We start from the raw sequence: 24510 nt of genomic DNA, 5'->3' as shown, positions 1-24510 counted from the left end.
AGAGTCTAACCCAGACCACAAAATGTTAAAATAAGTAAGCATAGGAAAGCACCAATAGTCCCGTTTTCCTAAAAGCTGAAAGAAAAATGAAATGGCAATGTGGACTAATGCAACATTATACTTTAATGAATATGAAAGAAAAAAAAATGGAGAGTACAGGAATGCCAGCAGTAATGGCATCTCTTCCTCTGTTGATGGTACATATCTAACAGCAACAGTGCTAAATACAGCAATATAGTTTTTATCAAAAAATAAACCCCCCTTTACACAGTATGTGAATGAAACTACATTGACACAGATGGCTCAGCCTGTTTGCCCATGCACTTCCAAACTCTAACCCACGGAGGAAGTAATTTCTTACTTTATGAAGTTTCTTGGAATCATTAAAACCATAACCTGTATACTGCATTGCAGCTTTTCCATTTAGCCATTCTTCTTTGAAGTTCTGGGGAGACTGTGTTCTCTGTTCCTCAGTCCATTTATCCCCGGTTGCTGCTGCATCAAAGAGCACGATGCTGTTGATTTAACCACTTAATTTTTCAACAGCTTTCAATGGAAGGATCTTGTTACATTAAACTTTCTGGCTAAGAAAAAGGCCCTTTTAAACTATTTAAATAAGGATGGGGTCCATAGTTTAGAAGTTAAACATTGCAGAATCCTTCACTAAGAGCTGTTGAAAGGAAGTCAACATCATGACCTCAGTGACATTCTTTGATGAATTTGGGCTTTGAAGCAGTAGCACAAAAGTGGAAAGCTGTGAAGCAACCAACAGGTGTACCGTCAAAAATATAAAAGTGCTTTAGGTTCTTTTTTCTTTTTTTTTTTTCCTTTCCATTTAGAAATCAAAGGTAATAAAAAAGCAAGAGGAATATAATTCCTCTTTCTTTTTGTATTTTCATTTTGCTGGCAGCTAATTTTTCAGTAGTGACAGTAAAAGCCTACATATTACAATGATCACAGTAGAGAGGCTGTATAACAAGTGTTATAAGCCCCAAAAATTCTGGAGAAATAACAAACCACAGAAAATCTTTGTTTGTAGCTTTAAACAATCCCCAGCTTGTTTGGATTTCATTGCTACTTCCACTGTGCATCTCCCCTTCTGACATTTTCTTCATGCTGGGAGATCTCTAGAGGAATCCTAATCTTTTCATCAGACCCTTGGCCTCCCTTGACCTCCTGAACTCTTGCCTGCATTCAATTCTGCCAAATTTTATTCCTTGGAAAAAAAAAAAAAATCAACAAGAATGATTTATTTTCTCTTTCTTTCCTTTCAATTCTATTTAATGAAAACAACTCAAGATGACCTGAAAAGCTTCTGCAGTTGCCAGACTTCTCAGATCACAGCCATTGTTCTCATTAATGTAAGTGAAGTGTGATGGAATGGGAGAAGGAATGAAAGGCTGCACCCAGGGACAGGCTCTAGACACACCCTATTGTCATTTTTCCTTTCTGCTGTGTGGTAATAAACAGTTTTGGAGGACATGCACATGCCTTCCCAGAGGTTCAAATCTGCTTAAGAAAGCAAAAGGACAGCTTCCAAGAAGAAACGCAGCTTTGCTCAGAATAAAGGGAGTGGGATGCCTGAGAAAGAATGTTTACATAAATAATAAAAAGATAAAAATAGAATTGCTCCTCAACACTCAATTGTCACAGCTTCATTGCTTTTCATTGGAGTATGATAAAGTATACCTTCTAGCAGTCTACTTTAATATGTACACTTTGCATGCACAATTATGACAGAAATCAGAGAAATCTTTAAAATTAGTAATAGTCTGTTAACATTTTGGATACCAAGTCAGCCAAAAGAAGAGAAATTCATCTAGGGTTGTATTTTACCAGGAAATAACAAGTTTGATGTCATTAAGCCAGTAGAAAGATTTCGACCACCTCTAAAATATATCAGTTCTTCATAAAATCAGATAAGTTTCTGCTTGTTTGGAGAATATTTTTAGTATCTTTCACATATTAACACATTATATGTTAATTAAAGTACATCAGTCAAGAATAAATTTGAAAGCATTCTCTCCAGGCTATCTGTGCTGAAAGCTGAGTTTGCTTAGCAGTGAGGCATGATGATTCATCTCAGACTGATGGTCTTTTTTACATGTTGAAATGTACTCAAATCCTTTGAACAGTACGGGAAGTAAAGTGAAAAATGTCTTAGCTGGCCTGACAGGAGAAAAATAAATAAATAAATAAATAAATAACAGGCTTACCTTTCCCAACATACCATATTTCTGACCCAGTAATATTTTGAGGTACCTGCACCTATTATAATTCAAAATTTTCTAACTTTAATGTTGCTTGGAAGTGAAGAATGTTGAATACAACAAACCTTAGATGAACAATTCTTCTGTGAAATATGTGCATACATAAAACCACAAACATCAAAGAGGACTACATCAATTTTTACCATATTCCAAAAAACAGGAAACCAGGAAAAGTGTTAATCTATGGGCTGAAAGGAAGACAGAATTCCAGGTGTTTTGTACCCAAGCTTTCAGACTTACTAACATCGCACCATGGGGTTACAGAAGTTTACTATACTTAATGTTGGAGCTCCGCAAAATCAAAGCAGTAACTTGGGGAAACTACTCCCATCTCAATGAGAAATTAAACAAATACTGTTTTGTTTCAAAGTATAGCAGCTTTTCTGCATCACCCAAAACTCCATTTAGCCTAACTTACCTCTGATCAGTTGCAGATTCTTAGGGGAGGATATAATAGTGTGTGCAGGGCACCCCTGACATTACCTTCAACTTCAGAGCTGTAGGATACACCTAGCTCATCATGATTAATAATTAAATAGAACATGCAATTTCAAAATAGTGAAATCTTCTGTGAAAAGGAGTCAACATTCTTTAAGCATTATATAGGCTTAATTCCATGCTGTTAGAACATCTTTCTTTTTTAGCCAAATATTATTAAATTCATACCTGCTTTTTCCACAAGTCAACAACTTTATGCAGAAGTTCATCATCTTCTCTTGGTCCTGGGTTGGTGATCAAAAAATCAATATCATGTCCAATCTTTTTACCCCTAGAAGTAATAAATAACAAGAAGAAGAAGAGTTAAATTCTTGCTGAATTTATGCTGTTTTCAAAGATAATTTTTTTCTCCTGCATTATAAAAAGAGTTTGCAGCATAAAGTGATAGCAATATTTCTTGAAATACAATCAAAATAGAATCTTCTATTTCTTTTATCAGGTCTGTCAGTGTTCATTGTTAAGTAATAATTTAAAGTTTTGATGTATTTTCTCTGTTGTTCAGCTAGATACAGCAGATCCATTTGGTGATGTTAAATCTCTTTCTTCTCCTAAAGTCTCAGAAAATACAGTTTCGGTCTTTGGATAAAAAATTTTAATCTAAATACTGCAGAACATATTAGGAATGCAGTGCGGTAATAGCAGATAAACTTGCCAGTCTAACTACTACAGTCTTAAATATTTTTCTTTAGCTTTTGATGGACACTTTAATGAACAAAAGTGTGATTATGTGCAATTTCATTATTTCTTTTTATGACAGAAATAAAATCTCCAAATATTTTACATTTCTTCTTTCTTTTTAAAATGTAACAATGCTTTTTGTTATTGTTTTTTGTTTGTCTGGTTGTTTTTCTAGAATTTTGTTTGTTTCATTTCTTGAGAACAGTTCAGCCTTAATGTGACTAAAGCTTCTTTTTTATATTTACTAAGGATTTCAGAATTAAATCTATATGCACAGAGTTTAATCGTAAATATTCCTAAGCAAAAATCATGTCATAACCTCTTGCTCTCCTTCATTTAGAGCATTCAGCTTGCCTTTCATGCAGTTACCAAATATGTTATGCATAAATCAGATTAAGATGCATCTATCATTAGAAAACAGGAGAAAGCATCTGGAATGTTTCCCTTCAGAATCATAAAATGTTTGAGAAAGTCTGAAAATTTGTTCTGGAGTGCAATTCATCTGAGGACTGCAGAACCAATACAAGGCATTCATTTTCGTCTAAATGTTGCCAAGGACTGCATACGCATCCATTTATTGGCTTTAATCAGGCCAGCCTGAGGAGAAAGGGAAGATATTTATGCAAAGAAGATACTTCTGCAACTAGGTGCAGTGTATAAAAGGTGGAGTAATTACCCAGAATCTGAAGTAGTGGCACCTGAGTGTAGAATATTTCCAAAATCTTCTCCATTAGAGGGAAAGTTTGCTATTGCAGATGTTCACAAATGTATGCAATGTTATAGTTCAGGTTTGTTTCTGTTCAGTGCTATGTCCAGTATTCAGAGAACTTGTGAACTGTTACAAGAGTAGTGAAAATTGGAACTGTCTAAAACAAAAGATTTGCCTTTTTGTGTGTGTATTTAATGAAATTGAACTTTCTCTTAAAATAATGCGTAAAATTGAACCTGAGTTTTTAGACTTCGACGTTTGTAGGAATAGAACTCATTGGCAAACATCTGCTACCATTTGTATAACAGGAAATCATCTGGATGGACAGTAGAACTGCATTAGCAGCAAGATATAAGGAAATGAAAATGCAGGTTTTACATTTGACAAGCTGTCTAACTTGCTATAATGTAACTATTGTGCCATGTCTGCAGCAAAGTCAAAATTGCTTAAACAGGTGGAAAAGATTTCAAAGACATTTCAAACAAAGCATCAGTCTAGGCTTAGAATCTGAAAAGCAATTCAAATTCAAGAAGTTAGTATTTCATGTAACACTTTTTTTTTTTTTTTTTTTGAGGATAAAATTCATTATCTCATAAATTACCATAATAATTTGAAGTTCTTGTATAGCAGTTTTTACTTACAGGTTTCAAAAAAAAAATTATTTTTTTTTTTCCAAAGGGAAGCAATTTGCTATTCCTATCTTGGAGATGCAGAAAGTGGCAGAAGAAAACTTGCCTAAAATTATTAAAATGAATATAATCAAAAGAACTTAGAAGCTAATAGAATCAGAAGCTGATTCCTGCTTTTTCCTCTGGTACTCAACACATACTCAATATATGCATATTTTATGTTAACTATGTCTACAATCTCCTGCCTCAGGCTACCCATAAAACCTCAAGATATCTAAGGTGTTTCACTGGTCATTTATTTCCCAAGACAGGGAGCATTTATTGAAATACTTCTGTCTGAAGTGATAGTGTTTAGAACTGACATAAAAGCACTCAAAATAAAATCATTGTTTTTGTCAAATACATTTTGGATTCTCTTTGAACTAATTCTCATCGGGTAAATTTCTTACTGAAGTTGTCAGGGACGTTGTACTGCAACATTTAGTCACATTTCCACTAGTGCCGCTTGCCAAATAATTTTTTTCATTCTAGATAAATGTATTACCTTCCTTAAAATATAAAAACAATCTAGTAAATTCAAAATCTGTATAATTTATACTTCTCATGGTTAGTAAACCATGCAAAAAATGCAGTAAATTGTACTTTGGATCAGATCATCATTCTTTTGAAGTTGAAAGGAACATGGTCATTGTTACAGCAGGGTAGGGATTTTCTTCACATAGATATATACATAATATATATATTTATATATTTTTGTATGTATGCATACAAGCATACAACCATCGGTATTCATAAACTCATATAAAGGTCATATGGGATCAAAGAGTGCCAAGATGCTCTGTCCCCATCTCAGGAAGATCAACAATTATCTCTATACCAACAGTTATATACATACCAACAGTTTCTCTGAAGATGAAGCTAACTATTGATGATTGATGTGATTAAGTACCTGAGTATATACAAGTTAAACACCATAGTAACTGACATCTGATCCTCAACACAGATTTGGAAACCCAGAATTCATCACCTGATTAAGTGCATCAGAGATGAAACCTCAATCTCTTGTTCGCTCCCAAAGATGGAGAGGAATGCTGCAGGCTTTGGTCTTTTCCGAACCTCACCACATTCAGGAAAGTGGGTTAGAGATTGGCTCCACCATGATCTAGACACTGAAGGGTGTTAACTAGGCATCATTTACTTAGAAATGAAAACAAACACTTTGAAAAATTAACTCCAAGTTGCTGGGAGTGCCTGTCCTCATTTATCTTAGCCCAGTGACTGGTACACTGATCACTCATCTTTTTATTGCCATATTTGTCTCAGAAATATTGGCAATATTCCTGTTTCACAAGAGGCAGATCCTCAGTCTTTTCTCCTGCCTTCCATAGCAGTGCAGTTCCAGGACCAGAGGTCAGAATTAGCCCTTGATTCTACACCAGTGTCCACAGGTCATGTTAGCTCTTGGATTAAAAGCACTCAGAAAAGAAGGAGAACACTCAGTCTGATGCTTTCACATCCAGATTTTTTGTTTGTTTTCTTTTTTATTTTTTTCCTGTTAAACAGGAAATGCAGAGACAGTGCTTGGTGCAGAGAAGAGAGTCCTAAGAGTACTCCTCTCTAAATGGTTATCCTCACGAGTACAGTGTATGACACTATTTCTGGCTCTACAAGTCTATTTTATACTGCAATCTAACATAAATCCACGCAGGCTAATGTGTTTAGTATGCTAAAAGATGGTCAGAGATGTAGGGATTCAATTCTGGCATGCCACTGCCTCAGAACTCCAATTGCAAGGCTTTTATATAAAAGTTGAGTGCTATTTAAAAAATAAAACTAAACAGTTCCCTTTACATCATCTTTTTCTTTCCTTTAAATCTAAACCTAATCCTTTTTGGGCTGGGGCCATAAGAAAAACAGCACCTTACAGAACTGAGATTGCAGCTTAGCTTTTGTCCTAATAATCTATTCAAGCCTGAGGACTACAAAAGACAGAACACTGTTAATTAACTGTGTTCAATTCTTGGCTGACTAAACTTGTATAAAGCTGATAATTAATTTATTGTTAAGGAACAGGTTGTAGGAATTTTCTTTTTGTTATTATTGTTTTAATACAAAATCTAAATTCCAAGTCATTAAGTATTGTTAATAAACTTAAATAAATGGATCAAATGATAATATGGTAAAGGATAACCACATTGTCCTATTCTATAGAGGAAATTTATGGAAGATTAGATATTGTTGAGTATTATGTATGCAGAGTATTTTGAAGCCTCAGGATGTTCTACAGCAGCTAAGCCATATCAGTGGCAATTCTCATGAAAAGATTTTAGTTGAGAAAAGATGTACTGATATTTCGCTACCACTCACAAAGCTTTGCTAATGGAGGAGCTAAACCACCTTTTTGCAATAGTAAGTTATGTGTCAAAGCCCTGAGAACCATTTAGCAAGCTTTGCACTTATACAGAGTTCAAGTGGCTACAGAAGAAAATGCTGCATTTCCATATATGTGCTTGCATTAGACATCACTACAAGTCTTTCTTAACCTTGCAAGTCCTTGAAGTGGGTGAAATACAAAATGATCAACAGCCTATGTTCATAAGAGTAAGTGTATTTAATACTTAGCATTTTCTAGAAAATATAAACAACGAAGTAGCTCACAGGCAGCACAACACCTTTGGATGGACCTGTCATAACACTGATATATTATTACCTTTACTATTGACACCATATGGTTCAAAGAAATATTACTTCTCAGTGTTGCCACAATATGCTGGGCTTTATCTGCAAACTAAGTAAAGGAGTTTCTTCTTAGAAATGCTGCTAAGTCCTAGATTTGTTCATCAGCATATTCTCTACCAGCTCCCTTCAGCCATGAAGGCATTCTCCAAGAGCAGTGCATTACTATGGTCAGATGGTATCTATATCTGCTCTGTGTATGTAATCACCCACAGTACATACAAACAGCCCTGCATTTTCCAGCCAAGCTTTCTATACTATAGTTGTTCTTCACTGGTTTACTCTATCCCTGATTTTCTGTCAGGTCTTCATCATTTTGGTTCACAGTATGATTTCTTTTTTTTTTTTTTCCCCACACACTACAGATCACGTTTTTAAAACATTTTATGCTCTACTACTGTGATGTTCTCACTCCTGTCCATTTGTTTGGTATTCAGAGACTATGGAAATACTCAGATTGGAATGTTGGCATTCTCTCCTAGTTTGATTTTATAGTCTCTGTGTTCTCCGATTTTTCTTCTTGGGTGTACCTCACTCATTATTTCTCCATGACAGCTCTTTAAAATGTACCTGTTTTCTAGAAGTTCCAAGAAGTATATTCTGGTAGACATAAAGTTTTCTCTCATTTGACAATCTAACAGTTACCCTGCTGTGGAATAAACCAGAATGAATGGGATAAATCCCTGAATAAAATTCTTCTATGAGGTCCTTCAAACCATTTAAACCATTTAATTGCTTAACTGAAGGGCCTCTATTTGTATGATCATAACAATTCTTTCTGACTTTAAAACGCTGAACACTGTACTAAATTTGTGCTTGGTTTATTTATTTATTAGTGGATCAGTGGATCACTGCTATGTTTTCCTTTACTGACTGCCTTTTTGTGTTTTCAGAGGTTTATATTTCATTCAAAGTGGTATTATTATATTACAAGTGTGTTTCATCCCCTCCTCCCTACTTCCCCCTCCCCCCAAGGAAAACTGATTTTATTTATATATGAAATCAATTCTCAGATGAAAGATTTACCTCAGATATGTCCTTACTTTCTAAATAACAAATTCTTTGTCTGACTTCTGATTAGAAATCTGGCTACGAGTTTTTGACCAGGAATTCACTTTAGTATCAGGCTTTCCAGGATAATCCAAAATACACTTTTTTTCTCTACCTTTGATATATTCTTTAATTTAATCAATTCTTAAAATCATCTTTGAAAGAGGGCACTTGAAAATCCTTTTGGGGGGAAGAAGACACTTAAGATTCAGAAGACAAAAAAGGTTTTCAACATCTGTTTAGAAAAATCACCAGAGATGATTTTGGCACACTGGCGCTGGGCACTCTCAGAGCTTGGACTGGAGACAAGCTAGCCAACTTTTATTTCTGTGCTAAATCCTTCACTGTTTGCACATAACATGCTACCACTGATATCAGAGGTAGTAACCACATGCATGAAGCCAAACATTTGTGTAAGAGCCTGGAGGACTGAAAACTAGCAGGTGCTCATTCTCAATATCTGATCAACTATATTAACTAAGGAAGAAATATAAATTGAAGTGGGTAGGATTCATGTAATTAATCAAATTAATTACATATATTTACATAACAAATCTTCAAATCATACACTTGTGACTACCACAAACTATAACAAAGAAGTTGTTTTATTTTGCAAATAATGGAGAACAGAAAGATATTTGGAATAGACATTTCAGGTGTCCTTCTATTTGACTAAAACTTTTATTCCTGCTAAAACTGTGGGAAAAAAAAAAAAATGGTTTGTGTAGGAAAGTATAAAAATTCTTAAACATTTGGGTATTAGCTAATATTCTGAGTTAGTCTGTTTGATGAAACTGTATTGTGTTTACTAAGACAATACACTTAAAACAATATTCAGATTCAGCAGATTGAAAATGTTAATGGATATATTACCTGTATCAGAATTAGAAAAAAAAAAAGCTACAGCTATGAAATAGCTGTCTGAGAATAATTGCTATCAGGAAATACAGGAAGAAAAAAAAAAAAAAAAAAAAAAAACACAAAAAAAAAAAAACAGGCTATTAGGAATTTCTGTGTAACCAATATTCATAATAAACATGTTAAGATTTTTAAACTCTTATTTCCCTGACCATTTTAGTGGTTAATCACATTTTAATACAGAAAGATAGGAAAATCTGTTAAGGAAAACTCAGACCAGAACTACATGGAGCAGATAGCATATGAAGAATCTGAAAATACCACAGAATATAAATCTCCCTTCTTTCCAAAGAGCTCAGATTAAAAGGAATGCAGCTGAAAGTCATCTGCAGAGCAAGCTGGACACTAGCTAAGATGCTGAAAGCCAATATAAAAAAATGACAAGTCCTTGTCATTTTCCTTTCCACCAGTTGTGGAAAGAAATATGAGAACTCATTACATGTTAAATTAAGTGCCATCTTCTCTGCATTCTTCTTTTGGGAAATGCAAAGAGGACAGCTTCTAGACAGACATCCCCAAGTGATTTGAAAATATGTGAGGCTATTTGAATATTCTCTTGAATATAGATAAGCAACATGCAAAAATATCTAGGAAGATCAAATGTAATTGCTAAAGTGATGATTGCATGGCAATGGAAAAGGGATTAAATGTTGCAGAACATTACACATAGCTGAAGAAAGGGACAGACTGCAATACAGCACAATGAATTTTTGTTTAGGCAGCAATGACAGAGCTTGGATAAGTAGTAGCTTAATCACTCTTTTTAGATATAGCAAACAAACTATTTATGTTCCTGAGGGAAAACTCTAGTAGCTTCACCACGCAGACATAGTCAAACATTACAATTACAGCTACATTCAAACATGTACACACACATGTATACAGAGTCCAAAGATTTCTTTCTGACTATTCTGATATTGATATATCAGTGAGGCCGCACCTCGAGTACTGTGTTCAGTTTTGGGCCCCTCGCTACAAGAAGGACATCAAGGTGCTTGAGCGGGTCCAAAGAAGGGCGACGAAGCTGGTGAGGGGCCTGGAGAACAAGTCCTACGAGGAGTGGCTGAAGGAGCTGGGCTTGTTCAGCCTGGAGAAGAGGAGTCTCAGGGGCGACCTTATCGCTCTCTACAGATACCTTAAAGGAGGCTGTAGAGAGGTGGGGGTTGGCCTGTTCTCCCACGTGCCTGGTGACAGGACGAGGGGGAATGGGCTAAAGTTGCACCAGGGGAGTTTTAGGTTAGATGTTAGGAAGAGCTTCTGTACTGAAAGGGTTGTGAGGCATTGGAACAGGCTGCCCAGGGAGGTGGTGGAGTCACCATCCCTGGAAGTCTTCAAAAGACGTTTAGATGTAGAGCTTAGGGATATGGTTTAGTGGGGACTGTTAGTGTTAGGTTAGAGGTTGGACTCGATGATCTTGAGGTCTCTTCCAACCTAGAAATTCTGTGATTCTGTGATACCATATTTTTACTCTAGGGGGGTATCCTCTGCTCTTGCTCTGCTACTCACTGTATTGGTAATGTACAACTATTATTTGACATCACCCAAGTTCAACCAAATAGAAGTACCATAGTAATTCTGTACCTAGTAACTGCAGTCCTGATTAAGGTACATCTACTACTTGTCTTCCACCAGTATGTGCCTTCTCAGAAAAAGAGATAAATTTTTATTCCAAATCCCAGGTACTTTGCACACTTGTGTGTTTGCTTACTAAGCAGTCTTTGATGAGACCTTGAAGTAGTGATGCATGATTGCTAACAGCCAGATATGAAAATAATTCTGAGTTACTGTCACTCAAATGATGAAGACCTACATTTGTTTAGTAAACCCTACTACAAAGGAAAAAAATATATCTTTAAGTTGGAAGTACTGAAGTGTGACATTGCTACCGCTCTTACAGTGAAGGTAAAATCCTGGACTGCTTAATATTCAAAAGGGAAAATTTTCATTGATTACAAAGGAATCAGAGATGTCATCATGATTTCTTCTCAACTGTAACACTACAGATTTTAAAGCTTTCTTGAAATACTAAGAAATATACTAAATATATTTATATTATAAATATATAATACTAAAAAAGCTAAATACTAAATACTGAATACTAAAAAGCTTTCTTGAAAAACTAAGTTCCATATTCAGGTGAAAGTTTCTAGCAGTTCAATAAAACACAATGGCAAAATAGACCAATAAGTAAAATTCTCCAAAGATTTTGCCTAATTGGCTTTGCTGAATACAGTATTTAATTAGAAAATGATTATTTCAGCATAGTGTCTTCTGTGATTTTTTTCAGGTCTGAAATTTAGACCTACAGTAGGTGGCTTTATTGACTCAAAAGGGCACTGACTTTTGGTAGGAGTATAATTAATACAATGACAGGTAAGAACAAGTCACTTTCTAAGGAAAGGACCAGAGCCTGATCTGTAAAAGGGCTTCTGCAGTGATTTCATGATGAAGGATTTTGCTGAATGGAAGAAATTAGAATGTTTCTAAGTATTTGCAACAGCAAGAACTGGGTAATAGCTAGAAAAAAAAAAAAAAAAAGTTAAAAATACTTTTTGTGACAGAAATGTTCTTCCAAATTACAATAATATCCTGTGTAACATTTATTTGAGGTTGTTTCCTCAGAAACTCTCTGTTATGTATTTGATCAATACCACAAAAAGTATTAACAGCCTGAGTAGTAACATAAATATCGTACTAGCCCATTGCCATCATAAATGACCAGCTAAACCCCATATACCACACACAAGCTGTTCTTCAAATCCCTGTCAGCTTTAGCCGAGTGGTTGTCCTTAATATTCAAGTCAGCTCCACATTTTCAAAACAACATTTAGATTCAACAGCGTCAATGTAATGTTGATTCACATACATTTCGAATAGATAGCGAGAAAATAAATGCTCACTGAAGTGCAAAAGCAGCTCAACCAAAGTTAACAGTCCAAAAACACTGACACAGAGAAAACAGAGAGAGCAGAATGCAGAGAGCAACTGTTCACAAGTCTGACTTGTGCCATGCTCTGATTACTTTGTCAGCAGAGGGAGAGTGGAAGAGGAGCATTCAGTCAGAATAAACTAGGGGTGCCTGACCATGCAAAACTCTACTACCAACTTCACTTGCTCTCTAGGTGCATGGACTTTATACTTCCATCTTAAACATGACAGAGCGATGAGGACAACAGTGGCAAGATTTCATTTTATAGATCATCAAATCAGATAGTCAGGAGGCTCATCTGTACCATTTATCACAGTGGAAAGGGAATAACTTACCGAAGATTGTAGTTGTACATACATTTTGTATCTGGACTCTGATTTTAGTACCTGCTGTTTCAGTCACCCTCATGGACTTGATTTGTACAAGCATGGGACAGGTGATGAAAAACTGGAGTTATGTTTCTTTTTAAAAATCTAAACCCAAACTGATCCAAGTTCCATATCAAAAGAAATTCTGGAATCCCTGTCCTCAATGATAATTCTTCCCTGACTGCACAAGGCTCTTTGGGAGCATAATTAGTAGCTGTGAGATGGTTTAATAGGATGCTGATTAATGGCTGAAATGGCAATAATCAAATCAACTGAAATAAATTCTGCTACCAGCAAAGACAATTAAATGTAAAATTGACTTCATGATACATTTAACTGAAAAGATAATGTACAGTTATGAGATATACTTTGACTCCTTTAGAGGCATTTTGTGGGTAAAAAAAAAAAAAAAAAAAAAAAAAGAATGCTATTGTAGCTTTGTCTGCAGAAATATTTTTTGTATTCATTTAAAAATAAAATAATTATAGATTAGAAGGTCTCCAAAACAGCGAAAACTGAGCCAGTGGTCTCCTGGACAGGTATAAATCAGGTTTCCGTTCAGAGGTTTAAATTGCCAAAGACAGCATTCACACAGCCAAGTTATCCGACATAAACTCAGCTGAGCTACATAAGTATTTGGCAAAGGTTCACAGGTGTCTTCTTAGGAGACATGCGTGAGGGTTGACACTTCATTAGAACGCTACTTTTCTTGCCCAATGTAACACTAATTCTAATTCACCAGAGGCAGAATTCATTTTCCATAGCTGTGGAAGCCATTTATTTTATTTTTGAAGTTAATCCAACTCTGCACTGAAGTAGCAATGGAAAAATCCCTTCCCCTTTAGGAGCAGAAAGTTTATTTACAAAACATAAGGGAATATAACTTCAATGCTCCATACACAAAACAAGCACTTTTATTTTTATTTATTCAGCAGGATATCAACTATCAACACTGTGGAGCATGAGTAGTGCTGTTCAAAGAGGAACTTCAGGAAAACACCTAACAATGCATTAATTAAGAGACTCTCTTGTATTAACTTGGGCTAAATTGTCACCTGCAAAAGCGATCACATCTACAGATATTTCTGTGAATTATGCTGCGTGGGTGAAAATCACTGAAGTTAGGAGAACCAGTGTGAAACTTGTGGAATGCCAGTTGAATCTTACTTAAAACCTAATTTCACCCTCAGTGACTATATTGCCTCAAAGGGTGTATCAATGAGTGCCATTGCCTTGGTTCTCATTAAATGTATTTTCAAAGACTAAGTGTATGCATTGCTTTAGTGTGTTTTTCTTTTCTGATCCAAATGAAACCTAGACACTATTTCTCAGTGTACAAGACACCCACCTACTTCTCTTCATGTCATGCTGATGTCTTTTTTCAAGCTTTGCTTTAGCATATATTTGACATTACTTTCACACAGCAAGAAAAAAAAAAAAAAGATAAAACTGAATGATTACTCATTGAAGGACTTAAATGGCTAGCTATATCATTAAATTAAATTATCTGCTGATCTTGTACAACTCTATTGGATTATCTGAACTAAAAATTATTTAATGGGTTAAAAATAATATAATGCAAAAACTGTGGAAAGATTTATTTCCCTGTCTTGTGAAATGAATGATTGATGAATGGTGGGTTTATGTATTGACCTCAGTAGACTCAGCCAAATGGTTGTTTCATAGCATGCTCTGTTTAAAATAAATACGTTTTTCTCTTATACACGGATGTCCGGGAAAAATACTATGTTATGGTGCATCATGAAAAATGTAATAGTAGCGTAGTATTCAAAATCTGAAGACCTGACAAAAAAAAAAAAAAAAAAGACAAGAAAACATTCCACAAATAGAATCATTACATACAATCCAGTTGACCTATTTTTGTATGCATTACTCACACTATAAAATTAATTCCTTTCTGCTTTAGCTCAACTTCAGAGCTGTTAGAAAACAGAAAATTAAATAGCATGAAAAATAGTCATCAAAAATAAATTCCAATTAATTTTATTATGTAAGTTAAAAGTTTATTATAATACTTGTCCTCTACCAGACTAATTTCTATTGAGAGACTCAAAAATAGGTTAACGGACATGTAAGAATTTAACCACTTACTTATTTAACCACTTACTTTTAACTAGAAAGTAGAGCTATCTCTAGATATTATAACAGTTGCATTGCCTAGATGGCATTATTGTCTTCCAGCTTTCAGCAAAACAACTGATTGAATGTGGCTGTCATCATTTATACCCTAATGTTGTATATTTATCTCTGGCTTGTGCACAAGACTTTTTCCTACTAACAGATCTAGACTGCCTGAATTTTTTTATCTGAAGTAAATTCACTATTCCACCAAGCAAAACAAAACTATGCCTAAGCTTTGAATCACCATGAGTGCTGTCTCAATTTAATGTAAATAATGCAACTGTACCTGGAAGCTGTCCATATAATTTCAAGCTTTTAAAGCTTATGAAATGTACCATACCAATCTGTCATAGTTTTATTTAAAGTCATAAAATACATTACTGAAGTTTTACTTCTGCTGTCTTGGCAAATCCTTTAAATTATACCCCATTCCAATCAAGCATTTCAAATGACATCATAGAAACTTCCTGCATACATAAATTTTGCTGAGTGCCAATCAATGCCGAAGCAAAGCCTCTTCAACACTATTTGAAAAAAATATATATCCACTCCAATGAATTCTGATGTGGATTTGGGATCTCATGTATTCTGCTAAAATGGAAGAGTATGCAGATGATAATTTAGTCTTAAATTGTCTATCTAGTTTTGCATATGTACTGTCAGCATATTCTATGACAATATGCAGCAAAATCTCAGTCTTAAGAAAAGCTCTGTGACACTGGTACAATATCTGTGGTTACCAAGAACTGTAAAATTTTAATTATTCTGAAATCTGCAGGGAGGAGAAAAAAAAAAAAAAAAAAAAAAAGAACACATTCCAATACATATTAAGTATTGAAGAATCATGGTAGACTAGAAATAAGATGCATTATTTGTAAGAGACATCTCAGACTAGACTTGCTCAGATAACTTGAAATGCCTAGTCTCTTCTGGCTTAATTCAAAGGTTTAAAAAGTTTTGAATTACGTAGACCAAGAACCAAGGAAATTCAATTATATCTACTTATAAAGAGTGAAATAAAGACATCAGTGTATTGAAAAATGCCAGCTGTTTTGGGTACCTCTGAGATGATGAATTTATTTTATATATATATATAAATATAAAATATATATTTTATATATATATATATATATATATATATATATATAAATATAAAATATATATTTTTTAAGATAAATTTATCTTATATATATATATATATAAGATAAAGGAAATGGCCTCTCCCTCTCTCTGGAAAGAAATCAATCTGAAATAATTAAAGGAGAGGGCTAAGGATTTTAGGTAGCTGGTGACCAGTGCTACTACACTCTGTTCTGCCACAGAATGAAATTTACCATTAAGAGGTACTTAGATGTGGGTAATCAAGAGCTGGCTGTAAATACTACATGTACTCCAGCTCCCTAAAGGTAAAAGTAAACAGGTGACATTCTGGATTTGTAAATCATAGAAACAAAAAGAAAAAAAGAGAAGGGGAGAGTAGGAGCTCAATCTCAACTGCTGCATAATCTACTGAAGTGTCACATTTTAAACAGCATTAGCTGTAAACTCAAACCTCAGCTAAGCAAAATACATATTGCTAAAACAATAACCCAGTGATCTCTTCAGCATTATTAATAATGCAGCAGAGAAAACAAAAAGGTCAGCTGCATTCAAATTATTTACTGAAATAAGTAGACAACAGCCTGCATTATTAATTATGAAAGATGCATATTTTTAAAAATGCTTTTATGAAGCTATTAGTCACACTTTTTTTTTTTAAAACTGGAAAAAATGAGTTTGCAACTAAGGCTGTTTCCATTTACTGGTTTAGATTTTTGTCCAAAATATATACATATATTTTCAGAATTATATTTATATTCTACTTATACACATTAATGAAATTATGAATAAGATAATATTTAAGATATATTTTATTTTGAAAGAAGTAAGAAAAAAATTATATTGACACTGTAGCTAAATTAACAAATCACTTCATACCAACAGTTTTTTCTGTTTTGAAGCTTTCTTGTGGTGGAGTTAAAATGTGCATTCAATCCCAGCTCATTTTAATTCTCTCTAGCTAACTCCCTTGAGTGTTTCAAATGGATTATTTTCCTTTGCCGTATCCCTTTGTTACAGAAACTTCCATCAAAATGTTCTTTTCCATGCGTGTCTACTTTGGCATTTCCAAAAATCAAAATATGCACTTTAAATGATTTAAAAGACAATATTAATGCTCATGCAAGGAAGGAAACAAGTGCATTTTCAGAATGTCTGCATGATATTAGATGCTCAGCCTGGGTTTCACTTGGCAGTGATGGGACAATCTGTAGAATCAACCTACCATAAAAATAAAAGTTTCTATGTTCTTCCTGCTGAGCTGTACTGGTATTTATATAAACATGACAGATTTTCTATTAACATTCCTTGAACTGAGAAATAGATTACTTGCATCCATCACGGGGAGGGAGGGAGACAACACCCTCCCCTCATCCCCACTTTCCCGAACTTCTAACATAAAATAGAATTGAGACTTCTGTTTGAGCTGGTGGTGTGATGTCTGAGGGGCACAAGGAATTGTTTGTGCATGTGGGTCAGTCACAAAGACATTAAAAAACTGTTTTATAAAGTTGAACTTTCTGGCATCTTGTGACAATATGTCTAACTCTACTTTAGTTGTGGTTATTTTAAGGTATTTTATTCATCTATTCTGCATAATGGAATATATCTACTCATTTCAAATTTAAACAACTGTGTGGTTGTTAGCGTACAGTCGCAGGCTAGTGATTCTGAGTCTAGGTTTCTTGTCTATCAAGAAACTAAAGGTCTGCTAAAGTACTTCTGAAAAAATATGCATAGTTTAAACTCGAAGCATATGTACAATCCCTTACCTGTATATACAATATATATACAGTTCCATGACTATATTCATATACCCCTATTGCAAGTAAGGTATTTGGGAATTTTACGGAAGCCATAATCTGGAGAACATCAGATAGCTTTAGTTTGAGATGTATTTTGGACTGTGTAATCTACTAATTTTGTCTGAGGGAAGAGGAGTTTACTCTTATAGGACATATTTAGAAAACTGAGCATTTATAGAGAAAATAATATTTACTATTATAGTGAACATATTTTACACCAGAATTATGGGATACAATTACACCAGTTTTGCAATCAGTTTTCAAATTTAAATTGAAATTCAGAACTTGTCAACTTGGCCAGCATCAGTGTTTTGCAAAGATAGCCATACTGTGTGAAATCACACTGTGAGCCAGCAGTTCCCTGGAACAGAAAGAGTTATACCTTTTGGGCCAATGTAGGTTATTCCATTTGAGAATACCATTTAAGTGTATTAGCAAGGGAACACCGCATCTCCACAGAGAAATGCTACTAAATGCTACTAATGTACTCTACAATTATAAACATATCAGAAAACCCTTTTAAAGTGTAAACTACCCTGTCATTAAATCCACCTTATTCCTTAAGTTAAATCTCACCACAGTGAAATCTTGTTACCCTCCTTTAAAAAATTCCCTTGCTTTGCTTCAAGACATGACTCTCCATTAATCTAAGGAGGTCATGAAGTTGCCTCAATTGATTTAATCTTAAATTGAAATTTTCTGTGATTATTCTTAGCCAACTTCTTTAATTCCTAAACCATGGCATGGAGATATTCTGTTTGAGAACAAAATTTTGAGTGTTCTCTCTGCAACATTTTTCCTGATCTAGACATTATAGAGTTCTTCCCATGTACTTTTAAAGACATGCTCAGTGAGTCAGTCATAGTTCTCTAAACACTTGATCTGACTTCTTCCTAAATATAATCTTAACGTTTTCAACCTGCACTGGGTTGAAATATGCCCCCAAATAATAGGCCATCTTAAAGGTGTCTTCATACTCTCATTACTCATGGCTATCATAGCTGATGATTATAACTGAGTGCATCTTATCAGATCTGCTGCTCTGTATTTAAAGCTGATTTTTCCATTCTTCAAAAAGACTGCCTGAAACATTTTAATCCAACTCTCCCACAGCATAGCAACAATCTATAATAGATTCCACTATCCTGAAATTAAAAGCAACACAAAGGACTATTTCTGGCAACCTCTTACAGCAGGCATTGCCTACACGATTTATTTTTAACTATTTTAATTTTTCCTTGTTATTTGACACGTAGAAAATGTCCTTTCTGACTCACATCTTAATAAAAAAAAATTAGTCAGCAGTTACCTCCTCATTACCATGTCCACACACCACTAGCATGATCATGTCACACTTATTTAAACTATTATGGCTACTATTGCTCATAGGAATCTGCAAAACATAACTTCTGGTTGCTTGAAGCATAATACAAGGTCACTGATACTTGCACCTTTCCTCACATTATCTGCCAGGAAAATGTAATTCTTTCTGCTGTCAACCACCTTTACAGGAACTAACCAGCCTACAATAAACTTTGACTTCAGAGTAAATCAGCAGTGAGTAAGCTCTGCTACAAATATCCTGTTTTCAAGAAAGCTTTAGAGGAATGCAACAAATACATATTATAATTAGTAACACAAATACATATTATAGTTAGAACTGTGTTTTAATCTCTTTAAACAACAGGCATTTGATCCTGTGAACCCTGAACTGCCTGGTATCTGGGTCTTTCAAATCTCTTTTACAAACAGTGAATTATAGCATAGTATTGTTCAGCTTGGTAACTGTTTGCTAACAGAGGGCAAAATATTCATAAAAACTTCATCTCTGGTATAAATGCCCTGAAACGTTTATAACTAAAATGTACTCAAACAAAAAAAGAATCACCTTACTATACGAATCATAAGAAATATACTTGAAAATTTCTGATACGTAAGAAAGATCTCCAAACAAGCAAGACACATCCAAGACAAAACGTAATGAATTATTTTCAATTCTCTCCTGGATTGCTGCTTGGGGACAGACACCAGAGTTTATGAAAAGATTTAAAAATGTTTAAAATAGATGCTAAATTACAATTGTCTTATCTGAAACAGAATAAGAAAAAGACACTTGTTTTGTGGCACACCTATACATGTCTGACTGCAAGCTGACTAAACATCATTAGCACCATTTTTTCTTCTTCATATTAATTAAATCTCTTAATCAGAATTATGCATCATTAATGCTATGTTAAAGCTGATTTTACTGCTGGAAACTTAGTCTGGGACTGCAGGCAGAGTTTTTATTTGATTTCTGTTGGACAATAGTACCAGTTTCTTCTGCAGGTCTCTCAGTTCAATGAAGATCCATGCCCCAAGAGAAAGAGGAGACAAAATTCAGTGGGATACTGACATGTACACAGGAACACATGCACTAAGTGCACATTCATTGAAGTCAAAGAAAGGGGGAAAAAAAGCATTCAGTATTTGAACATGACATGCCAGACTTCCTCAAAGACTGTATGTTTGAGTTGGTTAGTGAGCTATTTAAACTACTGTGGCAGCTTTTCCTTTCCTACCTAAACCTATATCCTTGTAGGTATATATGGAAGAGAGTCTACGGACAGTCATGAAGGGGGAAAACGGTCACAAAAGAACCTGCTGAACAGAGCTTCGAGTCAAACCAAAGCTGAATCAAAGCCACATAAACAGCAGCTATCAAAGAAAGCTTACTTTCTTCAGATAAATCTTCACATGTCAAAATAGAACTTTCAGCTTTTGCTTGCACTTGGACCTTTCTTAAGCTAAGTGAGAAGACAAAGCTCAGAAACAATAATGAGGTCACATACAGCCTTTTCCTTCACCTCCATTTGGTACAAGGATAGCTCATTAAGGATGAGTGTGGACTCAATAAGTGTGGATTATATTTTCTCCAAGCTCTACATGTGGCCCTCTGAAAGAGAAGGGAAATTTTTCAATTGTTCTAAACAACTTTTTGATTGCTGTCTGTCTCCCTTCATTCCATTCACACCTTGAGCTACTTGGATTTTGCAAGGGATCCTCTTTTAGCAAATGACACCAATGAAACTATTTTACAGAGGAAAATCTAAGAAACAGAACTATATAACTGTCCTGGTTTCGGCTAGGATTGACTACACACCCTATCTTATCATGGTCATGTACACATCTGCTTTGACCTCTAGTATTTGTTTTTCTTTTATCTTGACACCTGATCTGAAATCTTACTTTTATCTTTCTTTTTAGTTTGCTATTTCATGTTTACCTAAATATATTCAACTAACTTAATAGTCCTCCTTGTACTTAATGCTCTGTAACTTTTAGAATATTTTTACTTAACAATTTTATATACCATTATGAACGCATTTTACCCTATCGTTAATTTGTGAGACATCCTGTGAAGCCCCTAGTGCTCATCCATTTACAGCAAATGTTTTACACGTACTGCAATCTAAATGTTCTATTTCATCATATTTCCTGGCCAGAGAGTTAAAATCCATCTGTTTAAATTCACTAGCTGAGCATTTCAAAAATCAATGATACTAGCTGTCTTCATGCCAAACATTTGCAAAAGACACCCTGATTATTGTGACTTTTCAGAGCACTATTTGAACAGCTGATGCTTCCCAGGAATATTGATGTAGAATGCAAAAAAAAAAAAAAAAAAAAAAAATCAATAATGACTGGACAATATTTTTGCTGGTGCTTAGTTTCCCTACAAATTCTGAGTGATAATTACAGTTGATGGTTTATTCTTTAATCTCTGGATCTATGATTTACACCAAAGATTTAGCAGGGCTGGCCACAAAAAATGTGAGAAATCAAAAGGATTTACATGGACAGTCATGGACAGTTAAATATAAATGGGAAAAAGAAATATAATGATACAACCTAATTCAAGTTGTTATTTCAATTTCTTGGCCAAATCCTAAATCAAAATGTTCTAATGATCTTGAAATACTATCACAGTGCTTCACAGAGTTTCTGTGCCTCTTGACTACGTTTTCTATGATGCACAATACCCCTGATCTTCAGGTGAAATGACAATAGAGTAGAACACTATAGCTGAGGCTACTCATGAAAAGGAGAAATTCTGACTTAATAAATCATTCCACATACAAATCACTTGAATTATAGCCTTTACAGGACTCAACACAATGACATTTCAGCCCAGTTTTTCAAATAAAATGTGAGATTTTTTTTTCAATGTGACTTTTTTTTTCCAATTTTTGACAACTGTTCTCAACATTTTAGCACGTATTTTCCAGCTAACCAACATCACCTAAACTGTAATATCCAAATTTTCTTGTTCTTTGAGATTTAAAAAAAAAAAGTGAAAAGCCATTAAAATTCCAAAAACAAATCTTCTGTGATTTTAGAACTTCTTACAGATAGAGAAGTGTGTGATAAAGTCAAAACCTTACTGAAAATTAAGTGTTCATATTCTCTCTTTCGCATATTCCTATGATAGGGTAGTGTATGTATTCCTGTGGTAGGATATCACTTTTTTATGCACTTTGAATTAAATGCAATACATATAACACACATAACACAGCTCTGCTACAGAATAGTTCTATACTTTTTATCATTGACTTTGCCTGAGATTTTCTTGTGAAGACTTACTTGTCATTCTCTCCACAGATTTTGAAAATGAAGCTTAATAAGTCTGTGAATATATCTTTGTTCACGTTAATGTCAGGTAGCAATTATTTGTCCTTTTAATTAGAACAGCTTTTATTCCCCAATGACATAATCATACTTATGTATTCCCAAATTACCAAAACTTTCAAAGAGCAACAGTTCAACATTAGTATAGGAAACAGATTTTCCAGCACATAAAATTACACCGATAAATCAATTTTAGCACAATCAAAAATGCTCTGTATCTATTTACCTGCCTCTCTGCACCACCACCACCAAATATTGAATGAATAATTTTAACCTAGTATAATAAAAATCACAATATTTTTTATTGCTAACTGTATTAAAATGAGAGTTGTCAGCAGAATATAGGTTACTAAATATATTTATTTCATCAGTACATTGGAACAATAATTAGTTTGGTTATAACCTCCTTTTCATAACTTAGAGTCATAGAATCATAGAATATCCTGAATTGGAAGGGACCCTTAAGGATCATCAAGTCCAACTCTTGACACCGCACAGGTCTACCCAAAAGTTCAGACCATGTGACTAAGAGCACAGTCCAATCTCTTCTTAAACTTCAGAACATTCATTTTGTCAAACTTATCTAGAAAATTGTATAAATAATACAAAACCTGTTTTAACATTTTGGAATCCTAACAGTATGTTATCTTAAAAAGTACCACTGGACAAGTGGATGGTGTTTGGACTGCTGTTATTTGTACTGACAGCTGTCGCTGCTTCTTTCCATTTAGGTGATTCTAATGAGCCAGCCATCAGGATAGATTGGCATGTTTCAGAGCTAGGATTTTACATCAGGAGGGAACAAGGTACTTTTGTGCATGTTTATAATCTGATACTCCTACAAGCAGCTAAAAGGACAAAACTGTGGTTGGGACTGAAATTTTTGCTAGCTAATGATACCATTATCTTTTGCACTTAGATAATTAAAACAACTGGAAATGATACCTCTGCAGTCCAAATCCTCCTCATCCTATCTCATCAGACAACCCATATAACATAACAAATAACCAAGATCACTTTTGTTATATCCCATGCTGAGCATTCAACCCAGAGACCTCCTTCCTCACACCTGCCCTCATATGCAGCAAGAGGTAGCTCTACTGCATAGCAAAGGTTTTGAGGAATTGTCATCCAAAAATGAGAATGTGTCAAACAGAATTATGGAAGTGTAAAAAAAAATGCTTTTGAATGAATAGATTTCAAACAATTTCGATCACTTTTTGTACAATTAATAGCCAGATAACTTTGTAAACACTAAAATAATCCATGAAAGGATTAAAACATATTTCACTAGTGTAGAACTAACAGATTTAAAAACACATAAAACATCTGAGATTAGATTATTAGATGTCGGAATAAATTCATGAGGGATGTCTGCATTGTTAGCTCACTATTTTTCCTCACCATTTCTTAAAAAAAAACAAACACAAAAAAAAAAAAAAAAAACACTTCTTCGCTAACTACTCTACATTTCTCAGTTGTGTATCTTTCTTAAAATCTTACTTAGATATTTCTGAGTTCCTCTTTCTTAAATTCTATTCAATTACAAAGCAAAGATGCTTTTTTCTCTCTAATCTCTACAAATACTTCACCAACATTACACAAAGAAATTGTTGTTCTTTTGACATTGCATCTCAATAGATGGACTAAATGAGCTGTGAATATCAGCATTTAACCAATAAAGAGAGGTCTTTATTTATTTAAAATGATTCAGATCTGCTTCATCTAAAAGGGTAACTGAAAAGACTATTCAGGTCAGCTGTGATATTAGAAGACAACTGAATCACATTTAATGCTTTTTAAAGGACATGAATGGGCTAAAAGAAAAATTAAACCATGGTCATTAAAATTTAATTTGACTAAGTGAAGCCATTAACATTTTGGTTTTATGCAGTGGCAAGCATTCTAAAAATATTTCAATGTAATTCAGAAACCTAGAATTGTAAAATGACTGACCCTCATGTATGAAAAATGATTGAAAGCGACCTTCAAGGGCAAATCAGAAGAAGAGC

The 24510-nt window shown here is 34.3% G+C and overlaps 1 protein-coding gene across 15 annotated transcripts in view; it reads right to left on the bottom strand.

Annotated features, from left to right (window-relative positions):
• Window positions 1-24510, bottom strand: part of DNTT (DNA nucleotidylexotransferase) — a 180036-nt gene that overhangs the window by 48030 nt on the left and 107496 nt on the right. For all 15 annotated transcript variants that reach the window (XM_068688151.1, XM_068688146.1, XM_068688143.1 and 12 more), the window contains one exon: window positions 2937-3039. In XM_068688151.1, the coding sequence (XP_068544252.1) occupies window positions 2937-3039 (103 nt within the window). The remainder of the gene's footprint in view (window positions 1-2936; window positions 3040-24510) is intronic.

The sequence above is a fragment of the Anas acuta genome, chromosome 7 (assembly GCF_963932015.1).
Source record: "Anas acuta chromosome 7, bAnaAcu1.1, whole genome shotgun sequence".
In the NCBI taxonomy this organism is placed as follows: domain Eukaryota; kingdom Metazoa; phylum Chordata; class Aves; order Anseriformes; family Anatidae; genus Anas; species Anas acuta.
Note: the sequence above shows the minus strand (reverse complement) of the source record. Positions and strands in the feature narration are given on the sequence as shown.